The sequence below is a fragment of the Pseudorasbora parva genome, chromosome 20, assembly GCF_024679245.1.
Source record: "Pseudorasbora parva isolate DD20220531a chromosome 20, ASM2467924v1, whole genome shotgun sequence".
In the NCBI taxonomy this organism is placed as follows: domain Eukaryota; kingdom Metazoa; phylum Chordata; class Actinopteri; order Cypriniformes; family Gobionidae; genus Pseudorasbora; species Pseudorasbora parva.
Genome location: NC_090191.1, coordinates 3105480 through 3128837, shown reverse-complemented (window position 1 = coordinate 3128837; position 23358 = coordinate 3105480). Strand labels below are relative to the sequence as shown.

At 40.4% G+C, this 23358-nt stretch overlaps 1 protein-coding gene across 2 annotated transcripts in view; it reads right to left on the bottom strand.

The window, feature by feature from the left end:
- The window catches only part of LOC137049287 (gastrula zinc finger protein XlCGF57.1-like), a 55065-nt gene extending 32312 nt beyond the window's left edge, over positions 1-22753 (bottom strand). Inside the window, exons 1-2 of one of the 2 annotated variants that reach the window (XM_067427789.1) lie at positions 4454-4510; positions 3218-3383 (exon numbers count right to left, since the gene is read on the bottom strand). In XM_067427789.1, coding sequence (XP_067283890.1) covers positions 3218-3383 — 166 coding nt within the window. In that variant the 5' untranslated portion in view covers positions 4454-4510. Of the gene's footprint in view, positions 1-3217; positions 3384-4453; positions 14715-22719 lie in introns of those variants that run through there. The other variant, XM_067427788.1, reaches the window with a different exon arrangement.
- Between the last annotated feature and the right edge of the window lie 605 nt (positions 22754-23358).

Sequence of the window (23358 nt, the reverse complement as noted above, 5' to 3'; positions counted from 1 at the left end):
TGCCTTAACGCGGGGTTTTTGGCGAATCTGTGCAGGACTGTCTTGGTCTGGCAACCAAAAACCCACTTTTTTGGTGACATTGTTATGTGCTATGTGTAATTGTCACCTGTCCAGCATCCTACAAACCAGCGTTTTGATGGGCATAGCCTGTTGCTTTCGCTCTCTCCCTCGCTCTCTCTCACGCGCTTCCGGTAGAATTGTCCGTAAGGCCCATACAAGGAAATTCCGCCCCCACTAACGTCAATGGGGACGCATGATCTCAAAAAACTTGCCGAAACTTATGACTAACCGGAAGTAGTATTTTTGACAAAGAAATACTCCCATCAAACGTCCACCTTAACTTTTGAAACTTTGTCTATGTTTAGTATGGGATTCCAAGTCTTTAACAGTGTAAAAAGATCAGTATGCATGAAACAGCATTTCACCCCCCCTTTAAATATATGTATTTATACTGTAATATTATAACTGTTATAATCATACTATTATTATTATTATCTTCATTATTTAGATATTTATATGCAGGGGTCCATGCTTGTAAAAGGTGTATTGACATAATTGTTTTATTTTGCCTTTGTAACCAGATGGTATTTTGTTATACCTACGCTGCCTGGGGGTGGGGGGTGGGATGGGGGGTGTTATTACAGTAAAAGTAAAAATAGAAGGAAGAAGAAAAAAAAATGTAACTTTCAGTGTTTTACTGTATGTTGATTTACTCCTTCAATAAAAAAAAAAAAAAAAAAAAAAAAAAAAAAAAAGAAAGCAACATAATAAGACTGAATAATATCCCTAATCTACAACTGAGCGAAGATGAAGAAGAGGAAGAATGCAATCGGACTGACATCAGACGAGTTGGACGGCAAGATATCAGAGGCTATTATTAATAATATGCGGTTTATTACATTCAGTGCAAACAGTGATTGATAACGGATAGTGTATATCTGCGCTACCAGTCTCGGTGTGAGAGACTTTTGAATCCCTTTAAATTAATGACTCTAGTCGACTAGAAACAAGTATAATATCAGCTTATCGTCAGCCTCGTACATGTCTGAATCTCGAGACATTGCAGAATTCCAGCGACAAATAAAGTTTTATAATTAAAGTTTGGGAGGAGCACGTTAAAATAGTCCATCTCATCAGCTCTAGAGAAGGTATATGTATCCACACTAGTTACCTCGACAGTTTTCTGGATCCCTGAGTCACCCCGACTCTTCATTTTTGGCCCAGCCGGCGATATATGGGTGAGTACTCTAGTTTTGGGCTAGCCTGATGTGGTCATACTCAATTCTAGTCAGGATATGAGTCTGAAACTGCTCCACTGAGCTGTGATTATGGGGTGTGTTTCAACCGAACCAGGAAAGACCTCAATTGGATAGACCTACAACCAGTCAGAGCAATGAATGGACGCATTGTCAAATGTCAACAGAGCTCAACTGCACTGTGTTGCCAAGTCCACATTTTTTCCTGTGGTTTGAAGCAACTATTATGGGATATATAGACCCATGAGTGCGAATTTTAGCAGGCAATCTTGCCAAAATAACACACATTTTACCCCCAAACACCATTTTATACCAGGAGAATCCCCCCGAGAAGCTTTTGTTTAGGGCTAGTAGTTAGCAGATTTTGTTGTAAAATCTTGGCAACCCTGTCTGCACGCGCGCTGGAATAAACGATCTTAGCCAGTGTTGTAAAAAAATTGATTTTAATGATACACAGAGTACTTACCCAACATGATCATCATTTCTGAGAGAAATTGTGAAGGTGAATGCATATACAAACAAGCTCTCCGTTTAGGATTCGAACAAATATAATCCAAGTCCCTTTGATGACGTGCATGATAACGTTACTGTTGATCATCTGTCCGTCATCGTCAATGAGCGTGTAAGCACAATGAAATTGAAGTAGTACTTAGTACCTGACCTAGTATTGCGGCCGGTACTTTTGACAACACCAGATCATTTTTAAGTGTGAACTCATGTAAACAACTGCCACAAATAATAGGACATTGTTTTCTTTTATTTATTTATTTTTTACCTTTTTATAATAATAGGACAGGGCAGATTACTGAGGCGGATTGCTGGCAACAGCCATTTTAGGATTGTTTAGGGATTTGATCTTGGTGACTTAGCAGTCCTCTTGACTACTCCTAATTTTTCACAGATTTAGGAGCTGATTAAAGCGCTAAAAAGCTTTGTGAAATACTCCTAAAATAAGGGCTGACACGCGGCACGCCCATTAATTTTAAGAGGTAATATAAAGAGTCTGCTCAATCTTTTAACCTTAAAATAATTTGTGAATACAAGGACTGTCCGAATTTTTTTATTTATTTACTAGTAATTTTCTATAAATCTGCATTTCTTCTATGTTTTTTTTTTCTCTTTTAATTGTTATGATGTAAAACTGGGACTGTGCTGAAACTCCTAGTGCGATTATATATTTCACACTTATGTATATTCCCAATGACTCATTATATGATTTTATGACACAGTTGCTCCACCAAATTCAGTATCATCTGGTTCAGTGTGTACAAAACGTCTGAATGTTTTACGCACCATTTACATGTGGTAGGGAGCAGGTGTTAATGTCGTCCGTACCAGTTAAAAAATATGAACTTTTCATGAACACGACAATTTGTCAGAATGGCTTTACAAGCGATTTACACACACACACACAAAAATTCTGCTCGTGTTTCATGAACGAGGCCCATTGAGTTTAACATTACTTAAAATATTTTTTGGGGCTATTTGTCCTAATTTAATATTTGACAAGTCCAAATAACAAATGTCCAACGTGGAAGCAGTATCTTTCAGTTTGAAGGCAGCATCTGGTCATGCGATCTAAACATGTCTGTCCACATGAGGCGACCCGGGGCCTATTACACAAAACTAGGATAAGGGATTAAGCCAGAATATCTTGGTGGTCTTGTAATCTGTATGCAATATTTCGTACACCGCTGTCATCATATAGCACGAGGACGTCCTCTAGAGGCCAAATAACTTGTGTTGTTTATACTGACACACGAGGCTTCACAGCACGCACACTGAGAGCGCGTTTAAAACACAAGACAGCGAAACGGTAAGACTACAAAACACTACAGTACATGTTGCCAAATTATTATAAAGTAACTAACTTGTTGACCAGATGCAGCATTACAGGTAAAGAACAGCAGTAGTCCATGTGTGTACTTCTTCATCAGTGAGGTTAAGAGGATGAAACCAACCTGTTTGTTCCTCAGTTTCTTCATGTTTCACTCTCACTTCAATCTTAATGTCTTCACTCTCCTCTTTAACGAATGCCATCTTGGTTTGTTCCTCAGTTTCTTCATGTTTAACGCTGAATATTTCCTCAATCTTCAGGTCTTCACTCTCCTCTTTAATAAACGCCATCTTTAAGATGAGAATAAATGCAAAAATAACCAATAAATGGCAACTACATTTGTGAGTGTGCCTCAGTCAGCTCCTAAGTTCAGTCGGTAACGGTGAGAGACAGTTAAAGAGATAGTTCGCCCAAAAATGTAAATTCTGGATGAAATCTGAAAGGTCTCCGACCCCTCCATAGACTGCTATTTATTTAACACTTTCAAGGCCCAGAAAGTATTAAAACATCATTATAATGGTCCACGTGACTCCAGTGGTTCAACCGTAAAGGATTAGTTCACTTTAAAATGAAGATTTCCGTATAGTTTACTCCCTCCTATCTCATCCAAGAAGTTCATGTCTTTCTTTCTTCAGTTGACAAGAAATTAAGTATTTTGAGGAAAACATTTTTAGGGTTTTTCTGCATATAATGGATTTCAACAGGGACCAACGGTTGAAGGATCGGCCAGAAAGCTCAGATTTCATAAAAAAATATACTCATTTGTGTTTTGAAGATGAACGACGATATTACAGGTTTGGAACGACATAAAGCCGAGTAATTAATGACAGAAGTTTCATTTTTGGGTAACTAATAATTTAATGAATTTAAAATCACATGATTAAACAAAAACACTCAAAACTCTTAATCTAATAATAAAATAACACACAATAGGATTGCATTTGGACATTTATGCTTTACATTAATTGATTTGTAGTTTATATTAAACAGATTAGATAGATACTTTACACTTCCATGAAAACATTAGCATTTGTTAGTAAAAGTTCTTGTTGAGAAAAACATTTGAGTGAGTGGATAATTCTGTGTAGCTCAGTTTGTCTCACCTCTACTCGCCAGTGACCGAATTAATGTTTATGATAAACTGATTCACGATATACAGACAGAAATGAGATGCAGCTTTTTCTGTTACTCGTGTATGAATGAGCTTTATTCGCACAAAACAACGTCCATTCGTGTTAGATAAAGCATTGGAATGTTACATTAAATAGTCAAACATTAATTTAACGGTTTTTGTAAAAACTATAAAATTGCCTGAACAGTTTTTATTGATTTGAACACTTTAAAAGCTTAAAACACAAACCTTTCTTCAGCAGAATCACAACAGATGCAGGAGCGCAGCGCTGCCTTATGACGTCACATCTCCACTACAAAATAAAAGTCCCTATCACATGCTCAAGTCAAAGATGTGTGTAGGCGTTCACATTCAAAGAGAAAATAGTAGGTTGGGGTGTTTTTTCCCCCTTCATATTTGTAATGCATATAGGTTGTCATTAAATAAACTGCTAAATAAAAATGTATAAACACATTCAGATTGGAATTCTTGCTGAAATACATATTTAAATTAAAGGGGGGGTGAAATGCTGTTTCATGCACACTGAGCTTTTTACACTGTTAAAGACTTGGATTCCCATCCTAAACATAGACAAAGTTTCACAAACAAATGTTGGACGTTTGATGGAGTATTTCTGTGTTAAAAATACCAGGCCTTTGTCAACCATGCATGTCAGCTGTGTTGTGGACTTAAAGGGATGAATAAAGGGATGAATGGTGTGTGTAGTGTTGATCGCAATCATTAACTATTTGATTGTTTTATGCTAATAGCCTATTTAAAATGTGTATGATGGGTTTTTTTTCTATTTCTTGACAGGCTGTGATTAAGACGTTAAAAATATAAATTATTGTAAATGAATTCACTCATTGCATACTTACAACATACCAAAGTCATCCACACTTTTAGTATCTCTAAAATGCTATCTTTATTCAATAATAATAAATAAATACTAAATAAGTTTTTGGTGTTAAAGACTGGCACACAAGGCACACTTTGTGTGTATTTGTTTAATGTTTTTATTGGCATGGTTTGGTGAAAATCTGGGAGAGTACTGGTGACATGCAGCCTCAAACTCAACCTTGAATTAGGCTTATGAAGAAGGTCACATATGGGCCTCATAATTGTTTTTATTTTTTGAATGATGAATTACGTCCCTTTTGTTTTTACTAAAAAGAAACTGGGATTGACCAATCCTGTGGCAGAAGAAATGGGCTGACTTGTATGACACAGGGTTAATAACAATATAAATGATGATTATAGCCGATTTATATGGAGACAAAAGAATAAAAGACAATCAAGTTCTTCCTTCATATGAAATGATGACTTGAGGTTTTATTCAAAGCTTTTTCTCTCCAAAAAGCCTTTTTACGATTTACAAGTTTCAATGCAGCAAAATCCATAAAATTGGATGGGGTGGATGAGATCTTATACGGTGGGGATCCAGCGGCAAGGCTGTGTGAAATGGAAATGGACCTCAGTGCTGCATTCGACACTGTTGACCACAGCATACTTCTAGACATGCTGGAAAACTGGGTTGGGCTTTCTGGGATGGTCCTCAAATGGTTCAGGTCATACCTAGAAGGGAGAGGTTATTATGTGAGTATAGGAGACCATAGGCGTTTCTCAATGTCAAGGAAGGATCCTCTGAAGCCAGAATTCTAAGGATGCTTCGTCATCGACATCCGACGAAGGGCTGTTCCAATGTCGAGGATCCTCGGAATTCAACCAAGGACTGAGTCCTTCGTTCGAAAAATATGTCATATACAGGAAAGGATGCATATGAGTAGCCTTCGCGCACTTCGCGTTCTCAAATCACCCACAATCCTATGCGCGCAGCTTTGCTATCAGACGTTCCCGGAGTCGGACTCGGAGCGTGAACGGGGCAAATATGCTTGTATCGGGGTTTGTAGATGGGAAGGAAGGAGGCGGGAACCGGCAAACGTTCAACAACTTTATAATAGCCCCCTCACGGGCGACTGCCCGCACACACATAATAAAACATAAACAAACCATAACATAAAGTCCAGGCCTAGTCCTCTCTCGTCTTCCATGCTCTTCCAATTATACTCCCGTCACTGCCGTGAGCCGAGACCGGTGTGGCGGCGATCAGCTGCCGCTCATTATCACTCCACCGGCCCGCTTTTACGGTCCCTCACCTCGCTGCTTGCCACAATGCTTTTATTTACGTTACCAAACATTTGTTATAACCGTAGTAAATATAAGTAAAGATTAACGTTTAAATACCGGTACAAAATACTACTGTATTGATATTAAAAAAATACAAATAACGTTACACATAACGTTATTGATGGCCAACGGACCTGACGTAATGACGTGCACTTGCTAGCCTGTTCCATTTACGTGTTCTCCGAATGCTAAAGAGGAGCCTCGCCTAACCTCTGAAGGAAGTGACTTGGAAGGATCCGTCCTTCCAAGGAAGCATCCTTGACATTGAGAAACACCTCATAAGTCTGAGTGGACATCCATGACATACGGATTCCCACAAGGGTCAATTCTAGCACAAACAAAATGTTTTATGGCACAAACGAAGCACAAACAAACAAGATTTGTTTGGGTGAATTTGGAGCTTTATTCAAAATCTAATATTTTAAAAACGGACGCAGCACAAACGAAACATTTACCTGCACAAAACAGCACAAACGGAGCACAAACGAATGAGACTATTTGGGGTGAATTTCGAGCATGTGGGGGGCTGAGTGACCTCAGAATGACCTATAAATATTATTTTAATATTTTAAAAACAGAAGCAGCACAAACAAAATGTTTTATGCCACAAACCAGCACAACCAAACAAGATTAGTTTGGGTGAATTTGGAGCTTGTGAGGGGGCTGAGTGACGTCATCCTCTATAATTAAATGTATAATATTTTAAAAACAGACGAAGCACAAATGATTGAGACTGTATGGGGTGAATTTAAAGCATGTGGGGGGGCTGGTGACCTCATCGTCACAAACAAAACGTTTAACGGCACAAACGGAGCACAAACAATTGAGACTATTTTGCCAAAGTTTTGCGTTGGGTGGGGGGCCATTTTCAGTAGCGTGGTGGTAGCGTCGCTGTTTTTTTCAATGAAATAGCTTTTCAGTAGCGATCGCTCTTTTGTTGATCAAGTTGTGCGGTAGCGTCCACAACAAGCTAACGTTACATTTTCCCAAGTAATTCTGAAGATCAAGCTCAAATTGGAAACACGACTGATAAGTCGAGGATATACTTCCCTTTCTACGTTCCTTTCTGCCTCGCACAGATGCGCGCGCGGGCCTTTCAAAGGACTCATTTGGCAGTGAGCGCGTAATGACGGGATAGGTGTAGGGAACTAGTTGACTTTTTTACCAAGCACTCAATTCGCTGTTGCACGCGCATCGTCTGTGCGGTGACAAAAGAGAAACTGCAAAGTTTGATAATAATCTATTGTGTCTCTTGAATAAACACCTCTTGTTAAAACTATCGGGCTCCAGCCTGGCCACCTCTTGATATAAATGAGATAATGAAACTTGTGTCGTGTGTGGCAGATAGATCAGACAGATTCTATTAATGTGCTTTGAAACAGCATTTTGAGAAGATCCAACTTCTTTTGCAATCACCTTTTGAGGCTTTCCCTCCTTGTGGAGCGTGTCGCTGATCGTTTTCTGAATAACGGTCAGGTCAGCAGTCTTCCCCATGATTGTGAATTGTACTGAACCAGACTGAGAGACCATTTAAAGGCTCAGGAACCCTTTGCAGGTGTTTTGAAATAATAAGCCGATTAGAGTGTGACACTTTGAGCCAACAATACTGAACCTTTTCACAGTATTCTATTTTTCTGAGATTTTGAATTTGGGATTTTCATAAGCTGTAAGCCATAATTATCAAAATTCAAAATATTAAGACATTTTGGACAATTTCATGCTCCCAACTTTGTGGGAACAGTTTGGGAACGGCCCCTTCCTCCTCCAACATGACTGCGCTCCAGTGCACAAAGCGTCGGCCCATAAAGACATGGATGAGCGAGTTTGGTGTGGAGGAACTCGACTGGCCTGCACATATTCATGAATTCTAAGAATGCACAAACCTGAACAAACATGATTTACACTCGGAGTTGAAAGGCCAGCTCTTCATCCTCACGCAAGCTTAAGCTTTGACAAGAAGACACAAGCCTGTTTTTGCAAAAACTAATTCATGGGCGGTAAAAAATTTTTATGCCTGGTAAATTTTCGAAAGTATTAGGCTCTGTGTATAATGCAAAGCTAATCGACATAGACGTCATTATTGTCTAGAATACTATATGATCATTTATTTTCTGCCTCACTCTGTGATTATATGCAAAGTACGCAAGTTGAACCACCAGGTGGCCTCCTTGCTCTTAATAATTATTTTAGTTTAGTTTTTTTGATTTTGGGAATAGGAAAAATGCACTTCTTGTGTTTTTTGCCTCAAGTTTGCATGCCTGTATCTCAAGAAGTATTAAAGATAGTTTAATGTCCTTTTAAATTTTGTTTTGTTTTTTTAGTCTTTTTTTCCGCTACCTTCATTTTATAGGCCCTTGTTGGTTCAATCCAAGAGATATGAAAACATTAGCAGTTGGTTTGCAGAAGTTGTCATTTATAAACGTTTGTTTTTCTCGTTGCATTTACAGTGTTTGAGGTGATTCGAGTCGACTCAGTGAATCATCACACTCATCACACACGTGCATAGAAACTCACATACAGATAATAAACCGTATATAAGTGGCCTTCAAAGTTGATTTTTTAGTGTATGTTGAATGTTGATCAATGATGGCTACCAGTTAAATAGAATGAACTAGAAAGCACTTTATCAAAAACAATAAACGTTTGTCAATGTGATGAGTCTTTTTTTAGGGCCGCAGACTAAAAAAAACAAAAACAAGCAACAATAAAAACTTTGCAATATCTTATCAATAGTGCAAAATGAATTGTGATTGTCCTTTATCTCATTTATTTTTCTTATAATAGGTGAATGTAGTGGAAAATCCGAATATATATATTTTTTCTCAATAAAGACTTCCCGTTCATACATGAACAACATGTTCTCCAGCAGCCATATCACCCTGTAGCCTAAGACTGGTCTCCCACTGACGCTAAGCAGGGCTGAGCCTGGTCAGTACCTGGATGGGAGACCAACTGGGAAAACTAGGCTTCAGCTGGTAGAGGTGTTAGTGAGGCCAGCAGGGGGTGCTCACCCTGTGGTCTGTGTGGGTCCTAATGCCCCAGATAGTGATGGGGACAATTCAAAGAACAGTCAAAGAGCACCGTCCTTCGGATGAGACGTTAAACCGAGGTCCCGACTCTCTGTGGTCATTAAAAAAATCCCAGGATGTCCTTCGATAAAAAGTAGGGGTGTAACCCGGCATCCTGGTCAAATTTGCCCATTGGCCTCTGTCCATCATGGCCTCCTAATAATCCCCATATAATGATTGGCTTAATCACTCTGTCTCCTCTCCACCAATCAGCTGGTGTGTGGTGAGCATTTGTGTGGGTTTCATTTTTCTCAAACGCCAAATAATTACGATGCTCACGTTTACAAGCCAGCGTCATTACAGAAGTCTATTGGTTACCGTTTTCCAGAATCTATATGATACTTCAGTTCAGTGTTTGAGTGGTAGCTCACCATAACAAGCAGGACAGCATCGGTCGGGCACGCCTCCTTCAGCTCACGCCGACGAGCAAACGCTGGTCACATGTTGATTCTCTTCCTGCTTTTAATCACATCACCTTTTCGTTTCCTCTTATTGCTTTCCTCCAACAAAACCTTTTCTTTCTTATTTGTCTCTGCTGCTTCGGACATGACTATATTATCCGACGAACAAATTTGTGCTCGCACGTCCGAATGTAAGGAAGTGTGTGTGTTGGTGGAAGTGACGTATATGCCATAAAGCAGTCGAATTTTGTAGTTCTTTTTGTCCTCGGGTTACTACCCGAAACCCAAAGTTTAAAAGTACGATTAAAAACGATACAGACCCCATCAGGCTATGGCAGACGTGTCATTCAGCCTATTGTAAGTCGATGTATCATCACAAGAGTCTTGTAAATATATTATGAAAGTTGAAAAGTTACCTAGTGCTGCTTTAAATCGTATTGACAACCTCAAATCGTGATACGAATCGAATCGTTGTTAAAACGAATCGTTACACCCCTAATAATCTCCTAAATGCCGTTAATTCAAGTTCATCGTAATGTTCAGTAGGGTTGGTTGTGCCGTGACGTCCTCACGATGGAGAGAAACCATCCTGATATATTAAACATTTACCCGCATCCACCCACACATAATTCACCTCAGCACTTTCCACACTTCCCCTTAGTTGTTACTTTCAAAGTAATACGTGAGTAGTGTTTCTCTATTTTCATTTTATTTGTCGTCTGCTTTAATTGATTTATTTGTTTGTTGTTGTTTTTTTCTTTGACTTCAGTTTGTTTCGCCATTACTTTTCGTTGCCCCAATTTTTACTGAGTTTATTATGGTGTTTGTGAAATCGGGAATCTGGGACTTTTGAAATGGAAATTAATTTGAATTCAGTTTGGTACTGTTTGATTAGCCTGACAAGCCAGAGCCACATCAAGATGTTTGGTCTGGAAACTCACCATTGACAGCTCAATCCGAGGGGCGGATAAACGGTTGTCTTTCAAACTCCCTCTGCACGTGATAGGATAGCGCTACACCAACCAGAGCAACGAAGGTGAAGCAGAGCTCGCTGATAGATTAAACACTCGCCGTATCCGGTCGGCTAAACTCTGAACACATCTTCCCTTTTTAAGAATGACTTCAGTGCCGTCCTTTGTTCTTTTCTCAGAGAAAAGCTTAACTCCAAGTCTTCCAGAGTCGCGGTCAGAGCTGATTCGAAAGACCGCCGTTCGCCAGTTTCTGTGTTTACTAGAAGCACGCAAACGCAACTCGGCCGTCGTCATTATGGCCCCGCCCACCGACTCTATACACGATGTGATTGGCCCGACCAGAGTTTGGTGTTTACAGCTCAGAAGGGTATTGAGAGTTGCTAGACGACACTTGCGGACAGATTAGATTTGCTGCCGCTAGGGTGCGTCTAGATTTCTAGGCTAATGTTTGATGTGTTTATCAGTGAGAATTGAGAAGTTTGTGTTATTTTTTATTAATTTTCCTTTTGTGAAATACATTTCTTTTAAACCACACCATATGTCATTTGTGATGATCCTGAGCTTTATCTTTAACTTTATCTTGAGTTGATTTATGTAACGTGTGGTACTTGAACTATCTGGGTTATTTGCATTACAAAATACAGACAGGATTGCCTGTCTGGCGCCCAAAACTAACTGACCTAAATCAAAATTAATTAGTTTTTTTTTTTTTTTTTTAATCGGGTCGTCACCGTTACAAAGCACAAAGTTTATTACTTCATTTAACAAAAGCACAATGTTTTGTTTTGATTATAAGTGGACACATATAAAAGAAGACCCTACAGAAGACCTTAGAGTTTCTTAGGAAGCATTTTTATCTGTACAACCATAGTATTTTAAGCCTAAATGGTCCTTGGGTACAAATATGGGCAAAGTAATTTTGTTTTTACAAAATGTTTCCTTAATCTGAGCAGTACAAGACTTGGTTACTTTTTCCAAAGTTTGCCACCTGAACACACACACAATTGGATTTGATTCAGCATCGTTAAGTAGTTGAAAAAAAATATTTATTTGGTCTTTCATGGACAAAGAGAGAGATTTTAATTCAGTACAAAAAAATATCTGTCCAATAAAAAAAAAAACAAATCAACACATCGCAGATCATACAGTGCATCCGGAAAGTATTCACAGCACTTAATTTTTTCCACATTTTGTATTGTTACAGACTTAATCCAAAATGAATTGAATTCTTTTTTCCCCCTCAATTCTACAAACAATACCTCATTAAAACAACGTGAAAGATGTAAAAAGAAGTTGTTTGAAAAAAAATTTTTTTTTAGATCACAGACAAGTTTTCACAGCCTTTGCCATGACACTCAAAATTGAGCTCAGGCGCTTCCTGTTTCCACTGATCATCCTCTAAATGTTTCTACAACTTGACTGGAGTCCACCTGTGTTAAATTCAGGGGATTTGAAATTATTTGGAAAGGTACACACCTGTCTATGTAAGGTCCCACAGTTAACAGTGCATGTCAGAGCACAAACCAAGCCATTAAGTCCAAGGAATTGTCTGTAGACCTCAGAGACAGGATTGTATCGAGGCACAGATCTGGGGAAGGTTGAAGAAACATTTCTGCAGCATCGAAGGTCCCAATGAGTACAGCGGCCTCCATCATCCATACATGGAAGAAGTTTGGAGCCACCAGGACTCTTACTAGAGCCGCCAAACTGAGCAATCGGGGGAGAAGGGCCTTAGTCAGGGAGGTGACCAAGAACCCGATGGTCACTCTGACAGACCTCCAGCGTTTCTCTGTGGAGAAAGGAGAACCTTCCAGAAGAACAACCATCTCTGCAGCTCTCCACCAATCAGGCCTGTATCGTAGAGTGGCCAAATGGCACATGATAGTTTGCACCTAAAGGACTCTCAGACAAAGAGAAACAAAATTCTCTGGTCTGATTAAACAAAGATTGAACTCTTAGGCCTGAATGGCAAGCGTCATATCTGGAGGAAACTAGGCACCGCTCATCACCTGGCCAGTCCCATCCGTACAGTGAAGCATGGTGGTGGCAGCATCATGCTGTGGGGATGTTTTTCAGCGGTTGGAACTGGGAGACTAGTCAGGATTAAGGGAAAGATGAATGCAGCAATGTACAGAGACATCCTTGCTGAAAACCTGCTCCAGTGTCCTTTGGACCTCAGACTGGGGCGAATGGTTCCTCTTCTAACAGGACAGTGACCCCAAGCACACAGCTAAGATAACAAAGGAGTGGCTACTGGACAACTCTGTGAATATCCTTGAGTGGCCCAGCCAGAGCCCAGACTTGAACCCGATTGAACATCTCTGGAGAGATCTGAAAATGGCTGTGCACTGACACTCCCCCATCCAACCTGATGGAGGTTGAGAGGTCCTGCTAAGAAGAATGGGAGAAACTACCCAAAAATAGGTGTGTGGTTGATTTTTCGTTTTTTTATTTTGAATACATTGAATACATGTAAAGACATTCATGTTGTCATTATTGGGTATTGTTAGTAACTGAGGAAAAAAAAAAATCATGAAATGAATATATTTTGGAATAAGGCTGTAACATAAAATGTGGAAAAGGTGAAGCGATGAGAATACTTTCTGGATGTGGATCACGTCCACAAACAAATGAGCCTTTGACAGAACTCTCAGGCGTGTTTGTCAACCCCAGAAGCTTCAGGTGTCCTTTTAAAATGAAACATTTTCACACATCTTGAGGCAATTTTAAAGTGGCCATTACTTTTAGTTTGGAACACTTTCCACCCTGATCACATGTGAACTGCTTCTCTCCGGTGTGACTTTTTCATGTTCAGGGTTTATTTCTCTTGTAAACCTCTTCCCTCACAATTTGCAGGTGAAAAGCTTCTTTACATTTTGAATGTTCATGTTCCAAGTTTAGTTTTCTTGAGAAGCTTTTCCCACACTGTTTGCAGGTGAAAGGCTTTTTACATTGTGAATTCTCATGTGGACTTTAAGGTTTCCTTTATCAGTGAAGTTCTTTCCACACAAAATGCAGGTAAAAGACTTCTCTCTAGTGTGAACTCTCATGTGGCCTGTAAGATGCTCTTTTTGGGTGAAACTCTTTCCACACTGTTGGCAGGTGTAAGGCTTCACTCCACTGTGAATTCTTATGTGGATTTTGATGTGTCTTTTATCAGTGAAGCTCTTTCCACACTGTTGGCATGTGAAAGGCTTCTCCCCAGTGTGAACTCTCATGTGGCCTGTAAGATGCTCTTTTTGAGTGAAACTCTTTCCACACTGTTGGCAGGTATAAGGCTTATCTCCTGTGTGAACTCTCATGTGTTTTTTAAGGTTTCCTTTTTCAGTGAAGCTCTTTGCACATAATCTGCAAGTAAAAGGCTTCTCTCCAGTGTGAATTATCATGTGTTTTTTAAGGTGTCCCTTTTGAACAAAGCTCTTTCCACACTGAGGGCAGGTGTATGGCTTCTCTCCAGTGTGAATTCTCATGTGTCCTTTAAGGTGTGCGTTATCAGCGAAGCTCTTTCCACACTGTTGGCAGATGTAAGGCTTTTCCCCGGAGTGAATTCTCATGTGGCCTTTAAGTTGTGCATTATCAGCAAAGCTCTTTCCACACTGTTGGCAAGTGAAAGGCTTCTCTACAGAGTGAATTTTTATGTGCCTGTTAAGGCCGTTCATTTTAGTGAAACTCTTTCCACACTGATTACATTTGAATGGCCTTGCTCCAGTGTGAATTTTCCTGTGGACTTTAAGGTGTTGTTTTTCAGTGAAACTCTTTCCAGGCTTTTGAAAGTTTTTTTGTGAGGAAATCGTTTCAGTCTGTGTTTCATGATGTTGCCCATACTGGTCTTTCTCTCCCATTTCATTTAGTTCTTGACTCTCCACTTTCAGTGTCATCAGATCTAAAATACAAGTACAAATAAAAGTTAACCCAGTTTAATGGCAAAAAAAACAACAGACTTCAAGACATTTAACACATACTAACACATTTAAGGCATCAAAACCAAACTAATTTATGCTAGAACCTTTACCCAATAAAAAATACTGAAAGAGACGTTAACTGTAATCTCAGAACCTTTTTTCCATTATATTTGGGCCATGTCCCCATTTTCTCTCCGTTTTGGCCTTCCGTCCACACTGAGACAGCATTTTAAGTCAATGAAAACGTATCGCTTTGAAAATGCTCTCCAAAGCGAATAAATTTGAAAACACTGTCTTCGCGTCGTAGTGTGGACTGTGAAAACGAAGGCTTTATAATACGATGACGCATTTTTAGCCATGTGATGCAGTCATATGACCAATTCACACTTTATATTCATGTGTTACTCGCAGCAACAACTCCACCTCAGCGTCGGCCCATTTAAAAAAACTCAGTGACTTTTCTCAACATTGCCGCAAAATTTCAAAGATTCGATAAACAAGTAGCGGAAATGACGCAAGTCGAAGCGTCTTGGATTTGCTCATGCCCAGTAAGGGGATGTAAGCGTTATCAGACGTTTCAGTGTAGATGAACATTTTTTGGAAAACAATTGAAAAGCGTTTTTAGACGAAAACTCTGTTTTTAAATGTATCCGGATTAGTGTAGACGTAGCCTTGGTGAACATTCTGTGTTCAGGACACTGCCCAAGTTATTATGGATGTGGTTTGTAATGTGAGTAATGCAGTGGTAAAATGTTAACGTTACTGTTTTAATCATGTGTTTATGGCCTGGGACACACTAGGCAATTTTTTTTTTTTTTTTAATCTTTACCAATTTTAAAAACCTGGAAGACCACAGACATAAGGAGGGTTTCAGCTGATTTTTGACATTATAATTCTCCAAACGTACACACTTTGGCTAGATCACGAGACCCCACACCTGCCGATTATAGAGCTGCAATTCCACCGATACGAGGTCTTGCATAATATCAAATAGCCACAATAGTGCAGTGTGAATGATCCATTTTCCTATATTTTAATCTATATATATATATATTGATAACTATATATACTCAAGCAAATATATTGTGTCAATAAAACATCTTTATAATTATACATAGTTGATTTATAATGGGTGATGGACACCACTACAAATCAGAATGAATGAATGAATGAATGAGGCATTTATATAGCGCTTTCATATGTACCACTGTACACCCAAAGCGCTTCACACTCATGTCAGGGGTCTCTCCTCGACCACCACCAGTGTGCAGCATCCACTTGGATGATGCGACGGCAGCCACAGTACAACGGCGCCAGTGCGCTCACCACACACCAGCGATAGGTGGAGAGAAGAGAGGGTGATAGAGGGGGGATCCCCCATCCAATTCAGTGGATGGGGATTATTAGGAGGCCATGATTGGTAAGAGCCAATCAAGGGAATTTGGCCAGGACACCGGGGTTACACCCCTACTCTTTACGAGAAGTGCCATGGGATTTTTAACGACCACAGAGAGTCAGGACCTCGGTTTAACGTCTCATCCGAAGGACGGTGCTCTTTGTCAGTATAGCGTCCCCATCACTATACTGGGGTGTTAGGACCCACACAGACCACAGGGTGAGCGCCCCCTGCTGGCCTCACTAACACCATCACTATACTGGGGTGTTAGGACCCACACAGACCACAGGGTGAGCGCCCCCTGCTGGCCTCACTAACACCTCTACCAGAATCAGAGTTGTTGGCCCTACAACATGTAGCGATTCACTTCTACAGAAAGACAGCAAGTGGCGGGTGGGGAAAAGAGCAGAGTGGACTTTATAATTATATGTAATAATCAATCAAACATGTTGTCGCCCTTTCATTTGATTTATCCAATTTGTTTATTTAGGAACATTTTTTCTTTTATTTAGGAACATTTCTTTTTCATGTCAAATTCAACAACAAAAATATAAAAAACATATATACATATATTCACTTAATAGAATGTTAAAGAACTTTTGTTTTGAACTTTCTTTTTCTTTTTACTTTGCAAGTACTTTTTTCTTACAAAACAAGCCAGTCAATTAAGCAACTGCTTCATGGTACTTCAGAAAACAGTTGCGATCCGCATTGAGGCACAGATGGACCTTGCAGACCCGGCAGACCACGTTTGACCTCAATATATTCCCCTTCCTGCTGCAGTACTTGCAGGTCTGGCGGTTAGTGTAGACAGGGGCATGGAACAGGGACATATCAAACCGTTTCGAAGCATCTGGGTTGTGGCTGCGGTGTCCCCGGACAGGCTTGGGGACGTCAGCAGAGGTGCTGGGGACACATGGAAAAGATGAGCACCTTCGGGAGCGAGACATGACTGGCCTCTGGCTGCTGCAACTCTTGAACACCTGGATCCGGAAGTTCTTCAACGACAGGCCATCCAAACCAAGAGCCTTGCTGTCCCTCCTGTACATAATCCAGGCATTTGTGAGGCTGACATCAATTGCATATGCAAACATCCGCATGTACCACCTCTTGGATCTCATGGGGGTACGGTAGAGGTGGACCAGCATGTCACTTTTGTCAATGCCCCCCATGTTGGCATTGTAGCTTTTGATGACAGCAGGGCAGCTTACTTGTTCCTTCCTCTTGGTGTCACTGCAGAACCGGTACACCGAGGATATGGGCTCCACCCCCATGTCTGTTGACAACAGAGTGACAACCCTGTTGTCCTTCCACCTGAGGGCCAGGATCCCATCATCACTGGTGACGAAGTCGTGCAAACCACGTGGGACCACCTTTTTCTCCATATCCTTGATGGACTTCAGTGGAGGCTTTCCTATTCTGTTGTCCCTGGCTGTCCCCGTGTACCTGCAGTTCTTGCGTTTGAGGTACCGCACAATCTCCAGGCTGGTGAAAAAGTTGTCTGCAAAGATGGCTGTGGTGGTAGAGGAGGACATGGTGCTGGCCAGGACGGAGACTATCTGGCTGGTGACACCCATGGCTTGTTGTTCAGATGTCATGGGGACACCATGGGCCTCTAGCGTAGTTTTGCCCTGGTATAGCACCAGGTCATGAACAAAGCCATCCTCAGAAGCCCTGGCAAACAACTTAAAGCCCCATTTGTCTGGCTTGTTCTTTATGTATTGCCTCAGGTTGCCAGCTGTCCTGCCTTTGTAGGCAACCATAACCTCATCCACAGACTGCTTGTGGGTCTGTGGCTCACTCCTGAAGGCAGTAACCAGGAGGCTGAACAGTGGCCGGACTTTGTAAAATCTGTCGATGGTGCCAGGGATCTGGGTGTTGTCATTAAAGTGGACAAGCCTTCTCATCAGCCTGAACCTCTTAGATGACATGAGGTTTGCTACTTGAGGTACCCTGGTCTCCATTGCCCAGTAGTCATCAATAGAAGGTAGCTCAGAAATCCCCATGTACAGCAGGATAGCCACAAAGGTTGTCATCTCATCTTCAGTGGTGGTGAAGGGGGTGTTGACGTCCTTCTGGGTTGCATATAAGTTGGTCTGGTATGTTATATGATTTATTACATGCGGGCTGAAGTACCTGCTAAAGTAACTATATGGAGTCTCAATGAAGTCAGGGGGCATGTGATGGTATTCAGGCAGGGCTTGGTTATCCAGGTCAACCTTTTTCCAGGTGGTTATCCTGGCTGCTGTCTTCCCCTTCTTCCGCCCCTTGGCTTGTGGTGCTGGTTGGTCTTCGTCCTCGTTCTCATCATTGTCGTCGTCATCTTCCTCATCCTCTAGTTCCTCCACTGCAAGCCGCACACACTTCCTCTTGGCAGAGGGGCCCGTGTCACTCGGGCATGGAGTGTCCATGCTGTGGCTAAGTGGTATGAAGTCGGGGTCTGCAACGTCGTCGTCTTCCTCGGAGCCCTCATCGTCGCTGATGGTAGGGTTAGCTGGCACAACAACAATCGGCTTCTTTCCGTAAAAGAGGCGAGTAGACAGCTGCAAAAGAAAAGTAAATGTTTTTGTGTCAATATCAAGCCGTCTTTGAGTTATTTGTGAATGAAAAAAAGTAAATCAAGTGCAAATCTCCTGAAAACAAAGAATGTTGACATTTAAATTGTAAATATATAATAAGAAGTGAAAAATAGCTGAATAAGTACTAGTGGTACCACTTAGCAGTAATAAGGCTCACAGTAAAAATAAACACCAATATATGTCATAATAATATAAACTGGGTTATTAGTAATAATAATAATATAAAAAAATATTATAAGTTAAATATATTTTACTATTGATGGCTTGATCATTTCAATAAATGGCTTACATTTCCCAATGGATCATTGTATAATGTTATATAAACCTGTGGCAACATTCAATGCACTATTACGTACTATTGTCCTACGTTATAATTAGGGGTGTCCATGGTTAACTGATTGACCGATTAACCGTTAAAAATTGCGTAACCGAGTGAAACATTTTGCTCGGTTAAGTGGCGTCAATGACGTGCTTTGAATTTAGTTGTAATATATGTTTGCACCCCTAGAGACCGCCAGAGCGCTCCCAGATATTTGTAATATCCACAAGAAGAAGTCATGACTAGCTTTCTAAGCGGGCAAAGAAAGCGTGGGAGCACTTTAAAAATGAGAGTGACGGGGCAAAGTGCAAGTATTGCAATGCAGTGCTTACCGCATTTTTCAGGCTATAAGTTGCTCCGGACTATGAGTCGAATCAGTTAAAATATGCGTCATGAAGAGGAAAATAACATACGTCGCACTGGACTAAAAGTCGCATTAGAGCAGAAGCAGAGCGCGAGCCGCACGCGCTGTGCATAACGGATAAAAAGAAAGTTTAAAGTGAGAAACTTGTGAGGGACTAGCGAAAAGCAGACGTTACTTTAACTGTAATGAAGAAAACAAAAAAGCTAATCGCGGACTGAAAGCAAGATGGCCAGAGCTGAAGGAACGAGTCCACAGATGCGCGAGCCAAACGCTGTGTGAATCCTTCTCGGCTGCATATTTTACTACATGCCCTAATTATGCAGGCGCCCTCGCGGCTAGGGCTGGGACAACGCGTCGATGTCATCGATGACGTCGACGCAAAAAATACGTCGACGCAAAATATGCGCGTCGATTCGTCAGACTCAAAATAAAGATGGTGGCGCCGGAGAGTAGTAACAACCATAGATGTACATAATAAAGTATATTATGTAATTAAGTATATTATTTATTATGTATATCTATGGTAGCAAGACGAGTGGCTCCTCAGACTTTCAGAAATGCAAGGCTTGCGGGTTGGCGCGCGGCGCGCACGGAGCAAGCACTCTTAACACAGGCGCGCATGCACACGTTTTGTTGTCACGGCTACATAAACAAATTTCTGCACACAGGAAGACAGATGTTTTGGTAATATTTTATGTATTTTAATCACAAAAACAAATGTTTGCATCAAGTGAAAGCATCGGACACATTGGCTACGTTACCTACATAATAAGCTGTTTTAAATTTAAAATGTTCAATGTCTAATCGCGCTGATGTGACCGAGGGTATCCATCCTCTAAGTGAGCAGTTTCATCCCAGGACTATTCCGGTTTTAAACGGAATATTGGCGCCCGTAATGCACTCTACATGTTACTGTTTTCACTGTCATGCCGCGGATGCGCGTGGCGTTTCTGTTGCGGATCAGCCACGGGGCTGCGTGGCGTTTTCTCTGCCTCTGCACACTAGAAGCGTGTCTGACGCTGCGCTGCTATTGATGCGGAGGGAAGCCCTATTCTTAATGTTAAACATAAATAGCCTATTGATACAGCAAAGACAACGTCGGCAGTAGCCTATTGACCATATATCTATGATATTGACGGCACAGGCAGTGTGCAGACTCCAACCTGTTTACGTGGGAGCCGAAACAAAAACGGACACGCCACGCAGCTGAGACGCTCACGGCACGCTTTCAGTGTCCCTGGATTTGATTAACCAACTTGTTGATATTTAATCGATAATTATACTTAGCTATTTATTTATTTGTGTGTGTGTGTGTGTGTGTGTGTGTACATTGTTATGATTTTATTGAATGGATTGTTCTTGTATAGTCTTACTTTGGAATTTTAAAAGCAATAAACATATATTGCAATGTTAAGGAATTAGTTTTTTTCATTCAGATAATTAAATCAACATGTATAAACTGCTATTAGGCAATTAATGGGGAGATAATCGCTAATCGAATCGAAACCGAATCGGACAGGAAAAATTAATCGTTAGATTAATCGATGCATCGAAAAAAATAATCGCCAGATTAATCGTTTAAAAAATAATCGTTTATCCCAGCCCTACTCGCGGCCACTCGCATTGCTCGTGAACTGGAGCGCATCTCATCCTAATTTAACGAAACTCAGCGTATGCCTCGCAGACATGAAATATATCTTAAGAAACTTGAAATGTCTTTTAACAATTTAAAACGAAAATAAATAGGCTACTCTCTGATTGTGTAATCCATGATGTGCATTTCTCTATATAGGCGCGTTCACTACGGAAATGGCGGTCGTCAAATTAATAAACTAAAAATAACCCTGACGCACACTATGGTTAACCGAGTATTAACCGCTAAGGGCCTCGGTTAACGGTTAATGAAAAACTTGAAAACGTGCAGCCCTAGTTATAATGCATTAATTAAAAAAATAGTTCTGTAAGTACTGGTGGTACCACTTATTTTAGCAGTAATGAGGTTCAATTGCCCTACATTATAATGCATTATGTGAAAAATAGCACTATTACAGGTGGTACCACTTATTTTAGCAGTAATGAGGCTCACAGTAAAAAAAATAACACCAATATATACCATTTACGTATAATAAGGTCATAAAACTGACAAAAATTACACATATTTCGCTATTTATGACTTGATTATTTTAATAAATGGTTTAAGTTTACCACTGGATCACTGTATACTGTTTTGCAACCCTGTGGCAACATTCAATGCACTTAAATACTATTTTCCTATGTTATAATACATTAAATGTAAAAAGAATACCCTAAGTATGGCTTACTAGACGTATCGGGCGTATGTCTATAAATAAACATTCTGTCACTTGCGCTAGTCTTACCTGAATGGGGCGTATGATCAGATATGATCACACCATTTTTCATGCCACAACGTTCACTACTTTATAGAAATCCTACGAAAACAACATCTCAACATTTAACACAACTATTAAACCATATAACGTGTGAGTTTCATTAACTTACCATTTTTTGTTTTGATGATATTTCCGTATTTGTGGGAGAAGGTAGTAGCATAAATCCTTCATTCACGAATTCCGCAATGACACTGAAGTTTGAAACGCCCCGGGCAACTCCTGATTGGTCGGATGCAATGGTGTCACTATCTGTGATGTAGACTGGTATCCGCTGATTGGCTGGGAGAAAACCATGTGCTTATACAAGCTCACGGAGGAGAGACATAAGCGCCATTGCAAATATGCGATTAAGTTACCAAATATGATTCTTCGCCCGATAAAGGGTTAAAAAATATTAACTTTTCATGAACACGACAATTTGTCAGAACGGCTTTACAAACGATTTACACACACACACACACAAAAAAAATCATGAACGAGGCCCATTGGATTTAAAATGACTTAAAATAGTTTTTTAGGCTATTTGTCCTAATTTAATGTGTGACAAGTGTCTAATTAAATTATTAAAGTGTGACAAATGTCCAACGTGGAAGCAGTATCTTTCAGTTTGAAGGCAGCATCTGGTCATGCGATCTAAACATGTCTGTCCACATGAGGCGACCCGGGGCCTATTACACAAAGCTAGGATCAGGGATTAAGCCGGGATATCTTGGTGGTCTTGTAATCTGTATGCAAAATTTAGTACACCGCTGTCATTATATAGCACAAGAGCGTCCTCTAGAGGCCAAATAACTTGTGTTGACACACGAGGCATCACAGCACGCACACTGAGAGCGCGTTTAAAACACAAGACAGCGAAACGGCGTGACTACAAAACACTACAGTACATGTTGCCAAATCATTATAAAGTAACTAACTTGTTGACCAGATGCAGCATTACAGGTAAAGAACAGCAGTAGTCCATGTGTGTACTTCTTCATCAGTGAGGTTAAGAGGATGAAACCAACCTGTTTGTTCCTCAGTTTCTTCATGTTTCACTCTCACTTCAATCTTAATGTCTTCACTCTCCTCTTTAACGAAAGCCATCTTGGTTTGTTCCTCAGTTTCTTCATGTTTAACGCTGAATATTTCCTCAATCTTCAGGTCTTCACTCTCCTCTTTAATAAACGCCATCTTTAAGATGAGAATAAATGCAAAAATAACCAATAAATGGCAACTACATTTGTGATTGTGCCTCAGTCAGCTCCTAAGTTCAGTCACTGGTAACGGTGAGAGACAGTAAAGAGATAGTTCGGCCAAAAATGTAAATTCTGGATGAAATCTGAAAGCTCTCCAACCCCTCCATAGACTGCTATTTAATTAACACTTTCAAGGCCCAGAAGGTATTAAAACATCATTATAATGGTCCACGTGACTCCAGTGGTTCAACCTTAAAGGATTAGTTCACTTTAAAATGAAGATTTCCTTACAGTTTACTCACTCCTATCTCATCCAAGAAGTTCATGTCTTTCTTTCTTCACTTGGCAAGAAATTAAGTATTTTGAGGAAAACATTTC